The 10,620-nt window shown below is 40.5% G+C and overlaps 1 protein-coding gene across 1 annotated transcript in view; it reads left to right on the forward strand.

Annotated features, from left to right (window-relative positions):
- Positions 1-9,924, forward strand: part of LOC139664272 (zinc finger protein 850-like) — a 67,253-nt gene extending 57,329 nt beyond the window's left edge. The window contains exons 4-6 of the mRNA XM_071543045.1: positions 744-1,515; positions 3,006-3,010; positions 8,996-9,924. Of these exons, the coding sequence (XP_071399146.1) occupies positions 744-1,515; positions 3,006-3,010; positions 8,996-9,924 (1,706 nt within the window). The remainder of the gene's footprint in view (positions 1-743; positions 1,516-3,005; positions 3,011-8,995) is intronic.
- Positions 9,925-10,620: the final 696 nt, after the last annotated feature.

Genomic DNA, 10,620 nt, shown 5'->3' on the forward strand with positions numbered 1-10,620 from the left:
AGCTGTTTGGTGGGAAGAGAATCATCTGGCGGAGGAGGTGTGGCAAAATGAATTCTTCAGAAGAGGTGAGAAAAACTGTTGGTTAACATGTTAAACTGTTGGTAATATTAGTCCATTAGCCTGTTTATTAATAACTTAATGTTGCTGTGTAGGTAACATTAGCTTATTAGCCTATTAAATTGTATATCTATTTGACATATGACAATACATATGATTGCAAATTATCCCCCCCTCCCCCTAAAATGGCATGACATCACAGTGAACATATGATTCCATATATGTATTGTATTATGTTGAATATGTTATGATAGTACATGTGATACTACGCAATACATACCACAGGATATATTTTTTTTTGTCAGTTATGATATGGCTTTATAGTTGATAGTATTATGACAGAAATAGTAATTAAGTGTTAAACCTATTTGCTAGCTCCACTACCCCCCTCCCCTTACACTCTGTTTGTCTCTCTGTCCTGATCTCTTTCTTTATATCTCTCTCTATTAAACAGAGAGACACCAACGGACCCAAACGTCACCACTGTCAGCAGTGTGACAAATCATTCACAGGACTTCAAAAATTAAAAGATCATCAGAGAGTTCACTCAGGGGAGAAACCTTACTCCTGTCAGCAGTGTGACAAAGCATTCACAAGACTTCAACAGTTAAAAGATCATCAGAGAGTTCACTCAGGGGAGAAACCTTACACCTGTCAGCAGTGTGGGAAAACTTTCAGTCAGTCAGGTAATCTAACAAAACATCAACGCATTCACACTGGAGAGAAACCATACCACTGTGACCAATGTGGAAAGAGTTTCAGTGAGCAACAAACATACAAGCGACACCAGCGTATTCACACCGGGGAGAAACCCTACCACTGTGACCAGTGTGGAAAGAGTTTCAGTCAATCATCGACATATAGGCGACACCAGCGTATCCACACTGAAGAGAAACCATATCACTGTGAACACTGTGGAAAGAGTTTCAGTTACTCTGCATATAGGCGACACCAGTGTTTCCACAGTGGTGAGAAACCATACCATTGTGACCAATGTGGGAAGAGTTTCAATCTGTCAAGTAATTTCAGGCAACACCAGCGTATTCACAGTGGAGAGAAACCGTACAGGTGTGACCAATGTGGGAAGCACTTCAGTCAGTTAAGTACATGCAGGACACACCAGCGTATCCACACTGGAGAGAAACCATATCACTGTGACCAATGTGGAAAGAGTTTCTGTCAGTTAAGTGGATACAGGGCACACCAGCGTATCCACACTGGAGAGAAACCATACCACTGTGGCCAATGTGGGAAGAGTTTCAATCTGTCAAGCAATTTCAGGCAACACCAGCGTATTCACACTGGAGAGAAACCATACAGGTGTGACCAATGTGGGAAGAGTTTCAGTCTGTCAGGTGCATACAGGGAACACCAGCGTGTCCACACTGGAGAGAAACCATACTGGTGTGACCGGTGTAAGAAAAACTTCACCTGGTCTCATCAGCTGAAGAGACACCGGTGCATCCAAACTGCTGCAGAGCGCCTCCACTGTCTGAAGGAGGAACAAGCTTCTCTCTGTCCAACCAACGTGGGAAGCTCAAGTGTTCAGGTCACAACACCAAACTGAGCCTTGTTCATTGTACATTGTTTTATTCATCCAAGCCAATGTGATGCTAGCCGGTTTATCTAACTAACTCAGTTATCCATGTACGAGGAACGAGTCCCTGGACTTTAAAGGTTCCATATCGTTCAAAACGGGATTTCCCGTTCTTGTTTGATTATGAAGGAGTTGGATGTGCTAGCTAAACATCGGGAAAGTATCAAAACGCACGGTCTCCACACAGAGCGAAGAGCGAGACTGTAAACGAGTCGTTTGGACTTCCTTAACTTTGTGGCGTCACAAAGGTTCACTCATTATCATTTCCGTAAGAAATAATAGACTAACAAAGTGTTTTTCTCAAAGCAATGGTTCAGAGGCCAATGGCCAATCAGAACAGAGGGTCGTTAATATTAATGAGCCTTAAAGACACAGCAACAGGAAGAAGCGCACCTGTTTTCTATTTTGTAATTAACATTGAATGAACCTCAAGACAGAAAATAAAACACTGGAAAGTGTAGAATATGGGGCCTTTAAATTGCAGCTGGGTTTACTCTGTCAGACACACACACACACACACACACATACACACACACACACACACACACACACACACACACACACACACACACACACACATTATTTGTTAGTTCTTTGTGGTCCAAACTATTTTAATGAGATTCCAGATACATTTTGACTGATTTTTATGTAACCTTTTGAATAGTTCCATGATCCTTGAACATTAATGAAAATGTTTGTATCTTCTACTTTTTCACATTTTCATACACAATTTTTTATGTTAATTGTCAAATGTATTATTTGTCAAGATGCTGTTATGTTTTGTTTTGTGTTTGTTTGTTGTATTTTGGTGTTTTTTAAATTTGTATCTATTGATCTGTTGTTTGATTAATATGGATATGAACACTTACGATTTCCCCAAAAACATCAAACTGTCACTAAACACGTTAGGTCGATATATGTAATTTCTGCTCCATGGGTCTTTGTTGTTGTAGCAGTTACAAATGTACAACAGTTGCATCGGACACACACACACATACAAAGCTCAGTGGATAGAGCAAGGCACTACCTCTGGCAGGTTGTAGGTTCTATTCCCATACTAAAGATGTCTCCTCTTTGGTTCTGTAAGATGCTTTAGATAAAAAAATTAAAAAAATCCCACAGCTTAACAAAATGCTGTGGACTAATAGTGTGATGTAGTGTAGTATGTTATAGTATAATATTGTACAGTATAGTATATTACAGTGAAATATGTGATCATATAGTACATGGAAGTCATAGCGCAGTATAATGTAACAGTATAATACATTATAGTACATCATGATGCAGTATGTCATAGTTTAGTATGTAATAGGTAGTAAATGAAGGAAGTCCAGCTCTTCCAGCTTACTAGGATCAGTAACTAGTCAGAAGGCCAGAGGTTGTTGGTTCAATTCCCTCTAGGAGTGCTGGTTGTGTTTTGAGATCCAGCACTAAGAAGACATTGAGCTGATCTCAGACCAGCTGAGATTAGTTTTCTTTTTATGCAGATGACACAGTTATTTATTCTTGTGCAGAAACATTAAAAAAGGCTTTTGAGGAACGTCAGTGTGTTTTTAATCCTGTACAAGTGCAGCTGTGTCAGCTAAAGTTTATTCTGAATGCTGATCAGACCAAGCTGAAGGTGTTTACCAGGTCAAAGAAAGAGCCCCAGTCTTTACCTCATATTACTACAATGCAGGATGAACCCACTGAAAGAGTTTTGACTTACAAGTCCCTGGTTTTTTAACAGATGCATGTCGAAGTGTCCTTGGGCAAGATAATTGTGGAAGAAAATTTAACATACATGTATTAACAGCTGAACTGGGGTTCCCCTCTGGGAATGTTTCTGTTTCATGATGAATGGTCACCTCACTGTAACCCTTGTGCTATAACTTACTAGGCCAGAGGTCTCTTGTCACAAGTGGCTCCTGGATGTCCCGGACTATCTGTAGATTCTGTAAACTAAGACATAACACATGTTGCTGTAACTCTGCTTCTGTGACCTGTTTCCCATGTCAGCACATTCTGTAACGTCCTTGGAAGATACATAAAGACCAGCTCAAGCCTCTGAGCTGTGTGCATCTCTTCCTCTCATGAGACTCCTTTTCATAAATATATACTCAAGTCAGACGAACCTCGGACTCCAGAACTTTTTCCTCAACAATCCTGAACCCCAAATTGCTCCCGATGGTTGTGCCAGCACCCTGCGTGGCAGCTTGCCGCCATTGGTGTATGAATGTGTGTGTGAGTGTGTGTGTGAAAGGGTGAATGTAGGCGTGTTGTAAAACGCTTTGGATAAAAGCGCTATATAAATGCAGTCCATTTACCATCATATAGTCCCTGGTGAAAAAGCTTCAACTCATGCTGGGTTTTTACTTTAGAAATAAGTCCTGCTTTTCCTTTGAGCTGAGAAAAAGTCTCTCAGCTGCTTTTCTACCTGCAGTAGATTATGGAGACATTTTATACTGGACTCTGTATCATGGGGCCTTGAGGTTCATTACAAACTGTAAATCTTTAACTCATCACTGTGTTCTCTATCGGAAAGTGGGTTGGCCTTCTCTGGCATTATCTGAGTCTCTGGTATATTTTTATTCATAAAGCCACATTGAAACATCTCACATTTTATTTATGTACGTATATTGTCCAGCAGGAGAACAAAAAATACAGACTACACTCACAAAACTTGTTTCTACTGAATGTTAAAAAAAAAAGACTTGGGATGAGTAACTGATCTCGGGTTGATTCAGGTCGGTAGATGTGGTGTCGCTCTCAGATGTCTGTTAGAACATGAATGATGGAGCTTTGGGATGGTTACTGGTTGTTAGCAGACGGTTGATATGGTTCTATAATAGACCATATATTACAATGTCTGTATCACATTTAAATTAACATAAACATTCTATCAAATAATAATGATAATTACAATCAAATAATAACCCATTCTTAAAAATGGCATTGACAGCTGTACACTGCTGAATTAACTCTCTAAAGTTGTTTAAAAAAAAAAAAGCCTTTTTAATAATATTTCAAACCACAAAGGACAGCATAAACTCAAACATCACAACAGCGACTGTCAATTTACTGATATCGACAAACGTTACAGGCAAAAACCAGCCTGACTGGACTCCGTGACGTCACCGTTATAATGACGCTCCGCTCGGCTCTGGCTGTTCGGGCAATGCATCATGGGTGCGTTTAGTATCACGCTTGTAAAGCAACATGGCGGTCTACTGTTGACAAGAGATCAACAAAGAGAGAAAAGAAGTTTCCTCTCGGTCTTCCTGGTTGATCTGAGTCTAGTAGTTCCTGATAGCAGTCCGGGTTCAAAGCTGTAAAGCTGTAAGCAGCCTAGCCGTTTAAAGTCAGCGGGTTTCTTCCAGATCCTCGGTGCTAACTTTGTGCTGTCTTAGCTCGGATGTGTTATGCTAGGCTACTACTGTGTTAGTCCTACGGTAGATGTGCACGGTTGTGCTCGTCGTAGCGCCGCGGAGAGCGTCCGGTAACTCCGACCAGAAGACTCCAGGTCAGATAGAGGCCTTGGCGACCAGGGAAAAGCCTTTGTCTTCCTCTGATGAAGAAGCAGCTCAGGCTCACGGCCCTCGGACTGCTTCAGGTAGGAGCTCAACAATATGAACACACCAACGGGACGCACGAGCTTTCTGCAGTCTGGAGGAATGGGAAAACTGGTTTGAAATCAAGAAAAGTTTGATCTGTCGCTGCCGTTAGCTATCATGCTAACCGGAGAACTCGCTAGCTAAACATTAGCTTTCTGATGAACTAGAGCTCGGAACTTTCTGTTGTTTTAATCTAAACTGGTTTACTGGTTGTTCTCTACAGTAATAAACTCCTGGTTAATGCTGAACCATCCGCTGCTTTGTAAAACGAGGCTCCATTGAAGCAAAGCAAAATTGATTTCTCATCTCATTTTAACGTGTCCATTAGGAAATGAATAATGGCTTCAAAGGCTACAAAGGTCGGAAGTCTATAGATATGATCCAGATGTTTAATTGAACAGGTCAAGACGAAGTATCAGAAGTGATGAAAAGTGTCTTTTCTAGTTTGGACAAACAGCTTAAACCTCAGCCGGTTCTGACTCGCTGTGTTCAGGGGGTCGATCCACTGAAACACGAAGCTATGGCAAAGTCCCCGTATGTGTGATGGAGTAGAGTTTGCTCACCTCATGGGTGCTGGTAGGAAAAGCAACATGTAATATATATAAGGCTCCCGCACACCATCTACTAACGTTTCGGTCACAGACCTTCTTCAAAGCATCAGACATGGAACTGACGTCATCCGTGGGCTACTTACAGTTTGGTCGTCATTGACAACAGGTGCAAGACGACTGTCAATCAGCACATCCAATTAGCCTATCAGCATATCAATCACATCAACCAATCAGCATTTATCAAATTAATAAATCAATAAAAAGGCCAGCATTTGTCATATGAATACAGATCAGTTAACCTTTGCACTCCCTTTTTGAACCTTTTTTGTATTACGATGTTTTATCCTGTTTTTGTACTATCTTTATATGTATTTGATATTTGCTCAAGGTCGGCCATTTTGTTTATATTGGAGCTTTAACTTAACTTTGACTCTCCTGTTATACTAACTGATTGTTTTACCATTCACATTAATGAAACCTTCATATTTCTTCAATAGGTTTAAATCTTCATAGAACTGGATCCTACAGTCACTGCTTGCAGCTATATTATTATTGTAATTATTATTATTGCTGTTGTTTTTGTGGCTGTTCCCTTGTCTTACCGACTGTCTCTTTTTGATGATGTCAGAGCTGATTGGCGGGAAGAGAAGCATCTGGCGGAGGAGGAGGAGAGGAACGTCGTCGGCCATTTTGTCTCCGTTCAGGACAGCTGTGTTGAATTTGGTGTTCGCCACTAAGGAGGCAAGATGAATTCTTCAGAAGAGGTGAGAAGAAATATCAGTTGGAACATTGATGTTAATCTGTTGGTAACTGTTACAGCCATTTCTCTTCTTTACCTTTTTTATTTGAGTAGTATAGAAGAATAGCATCACCTGGTGGCCGAGTCTGTTTTCACCAGACAAACAGGAAATACAGGAAGTGAGAAATCACAGTTTCTTTGCCAGTAAACTGATCCAGGTGGAAGACGATGAAGAGCAGAGTAGTTTTCAACTTGTGTAGCGGCCAATTCTAATGTTTCCACGTGCCGCACGGTTATAGACGCCAAACATGTTCTCAACGTGTTTCTTGAATTAATTTACTCACAACAGATGACCCTGAAGTGAAAAAAGAAAAGGTTACAATGGATACAACTCTTTTGTTTAAGCCAAGTCCAGCAAACAAGCTTATGCATCACTTTTCATCCTGGAAGAACCTACAAAGTGCAGTTGCATGGTTTCTAAAACTGAGAAGCCTTTTGCTGGAATTGTCTTTTTAGAAGAAAAGAGATTCTGACTATCCCGGCACAAAAAACGGACAGAGACGAGCAGAACAAGTCTGTTGAAAGTGAAATGAAAATGTTTATCAAAACAAGAAGTGCCTCATCGCTCAGTGTTGATGATTTAAAGAGAGCAGAAACTGTTCTCATTCAGTTCTGTCACAGGGAAGCATTCACAGATGAGCTGAAAATACTTCAAGAAGATAACCAAGGTGTGAAGTGAACCAGCTTATTGTACGAGTTGGACCCAGTGTATCAAGACGGAATCTTAAGAGTTGGTGGAAGAATAAGCAAAATGTCAGATGAGAGGAAAACACCCGGCTGTTCTACCCAAAAGTCACCATGGTTCCAAAATTCTACTCTGAGATATTCATTATCAAGTTGGACACAGCGGAAGAAATCATATGTTGTCAAAACTTAAAACTTAAAAATACTACTACTTTGGACCAGTTGAGTTAAAAAGAGGACGTGGCACTGTTAAGCGACATGGAGTCGTATTTACATGCCTTGTAAGTCGTGCCACACATCTAGAATCGGCTCAGTCTTTGGACACAGATTCATGCGTTAATGCATTCAGACGTTTCATCAGTCAGAGAGGTCAAGTCCTCCAAATAAGATCAGACAATGGAACAAATTTCATCTCAACAGAGAAAGAGATGAAAGATGCATTGAAGTGGAATCTGGACAAAATCAAGCATTATTGCAAAAGGGAGTTCAGTGGATCTTCAGCCCCCCCGGTGGAGCACATCATGGAGCGTGTGGGAGAGACTAATACGACTAGTAAAGAAAACACTGTTGTCCATCACCAACCAACAGACTCTAGATGACGAGGGACTTAATATTGTCATGTGTGAAGTAGAATTTTAAACAGTCGTTCATTAACTACAGTATCAAGTGACCCAAATGACCTTGAAGCTTTGACTCCAAACCACCTTCTCCATCTTAAAGTCCAGCCCAATCTTCTGTCAGGCTTATTTCAACCTGATGATGTATATCCAAGGCGCAAATGGAGACAAGTGCAATACATAGCAGATTTATTTTTAACAAGATTGATTAAAGAATACATACCACTTATGCAAGAAAGAAACAAATGGCACCGTGTTAAGTGAAACTTTGTCAAAGGAGACATTGTGCTCATTGCAGACTCAAATGCACCCAGAGGATCTTGGTTAATGGGAAGAGTCTTAGAAACCAGAACCAGATCAAAGGGACTAGTACGCAGTGTGCTCCTAAAAACAAAGACAAACACACTAGAACGGCCTATCAGCAAAATATGTTTGCTAGTTCCCGCTGTGGAATAAAGAATAAGACTGTTGACAGACTTGCAGTAATCTTGTCTGTGACTTTTCAAATGCTCAGAAGACAGTGGTGCTTTGTTTAATGGCTCTGTTTTTTTGTACTTATTGTTATGCTTTGGAAGTGAGCAATCACGGGCACTTTGCCAGTAAATTGATATAAATAATAATGTAACTTGTTTTGTTATTTTGGTTACTTTTCGTGTTATTTGATTTACTCTATCATATTCTGAAAAGGCCTATTTCAGTTTTTATTTAAACTTTGTGGCCTTTTTCTTTGTTACTTTGCAACTTCATCTGCTACTCCATTCATTCATCGTCACCATCATCATCACCATTACGAATCATCAAGAATCAACAAACTGAGTAAATTAATTCAAGAAATGCGTTGAGAACATGTTCAGCATCTATAACTGTGCGGAATGTGGAAACATTAGAAATGGCCGCTACAGTAACATTAGTCTATTAGTCTGTCTTAGTTACTGTCTAGGTAGTAATTAAGTGTTAAACCTGTCTCTCTGTCCTGATCTCTTTCTTTATATCTTTCTCTATGAAACAGAGAGACACCAGCAGACCCAAACGTCACCGCTGTCAGCAGTGTGACAAAGCATTCACAAGTCTTCAAAAGTTAAAGATTCATCACAGAGTTCATACAGGGGAGAAACCTTACTCCTGTCAGCAGTGTGGGAAATCTTTCAGTTCCTCAGGTAATCTAACAGTACATCAACGCATTCACACTGGAGAGAAACCGTACAGATGTGACCAATGTGGGAAGAGTTTCAGTGTGTTGGGTCCATACAGGACACACCAGCGTATTCACACTGGGGAGAAACCATATCACTGTGACCAATGTGGGAAGAGTTTCAGAGATTCAACAACATATAAGGGACACGAGCGTATTCACACTGGGGAGAAACCATACAACTGTGACCAATGCGGGAAGAGTTTCAGTGATCCAACGACATATAAGGGACACCAACGTATTCACACTGGGGAGAAACCATACAACTGTGACCAATGCGGGAAGAGTTTCACTCAGTCAAGTACATACCAGCAACACCAGCGTATTCATACTGGAGAGAAACCCTACCACTGTGAACAATGTGGGAAGAGTTTCAGGCATTCAAATACATACAGGGAACACCAGCGTATCCACACTGGAGAGAAACCATACCACTGTGACCAATGTGGGAAGAGTTTCAATGGTCCTGCTACATATAAGCAACACCGGCGTATTCACACTGGGGAGAAACCATACCGCTGTGACCAATGTGGGAAGAGTTTCAGTGATTCAAGAACATATAAGGGACACCAGCGTATGCACACTGGGGAGAAACCATACCACTGTGACCAATGTGGGAAGAGTTTCGGGCGTTCAAATACATACAGGGAACACCAGCGTATCCACACTGGGGAGAAAGCATTCCACTGTGACCAATGTGGGAAGAGTTTCACTCAGTCAAGTACATATCAGCAACACCAGCGTATCCACACTGGGGAGAAACCATACTGGTGTGATCGGTGTAAGACAAACTTCTCTTGGCCAACTTCTTTGAAGAGACACCGGTGCATCTGAACTGTTAGTTCCAGTATGGTAAACTTTGTGCCTGGGGATGTGGGTTCTGCACAGGATCTTATTCCTTATTAAGTTTTGGAATTGCAGGTCATGGAAAAAGTATCACTGCATATACTTTTTCCAGTTTATGCTGGATTGTTGCATACCAAGGTCTGATGTCCATTTGTCTATTGGAGTTGATGTTTTCTGGAGAAGATTTGTGATATTTTATATTGATGATATTTTATTTATATATGATATTTTTGTTTTTGTTTGAGTGAACAGAGATTTTGATATAGCAATATAGATTTATTATTACTGTGTAGACTGTTGATGATCCAGTATGTTGTATTTTTCTTGAATGAGGTCAAAGGTCACAAGAAAGCCCTCATTGAATTAATTATCTAAGCTGGTTATTCCTTTTTGCTTCCTTGTCTGGAAAATAAAAGTTTTTCTGTTTATTAGGAACATGGTGTTGTGCCACATTGGGGTAAGAACAGAGGGTGAAAAGTTATGGTGGAGGATTTCATTTGATTTCCACCAGGCAGTTAGAGTGGTGTTGATAGTTTCTTTTGAAGCAGCCGTGAGTTTTTATGGTCAGGCTGTGTTGGGTTTACATTATTTCAACAACAGGAAGTTGTAATGCACTTGTTTCTCAATGCGGAATCTGTTACCATGACGATGTGAAAAGGGCCTATTGTCTACTTTTTATTCCAT

The sequence above is a fragment of the Centroberyx affinis genome, unplaced genomic scaffold (assembly GCF_046629955.1).
Source record: "Centroberyx affinis isolate AG114_WGS23_722 - 3 ecotype Tasmania unplaced genomic scaffold, CSIRO-AGI_Caff_v1 ptg004211l_1, whole genome shotgun sequence".
Taxonomy (NCBI): domain Eukaryota; kingdom Metazoa; phylum Chordata; class Actinopteri; order Beryciformes; family Berycidae; genus Centroberyx; species Centroberyx affinis.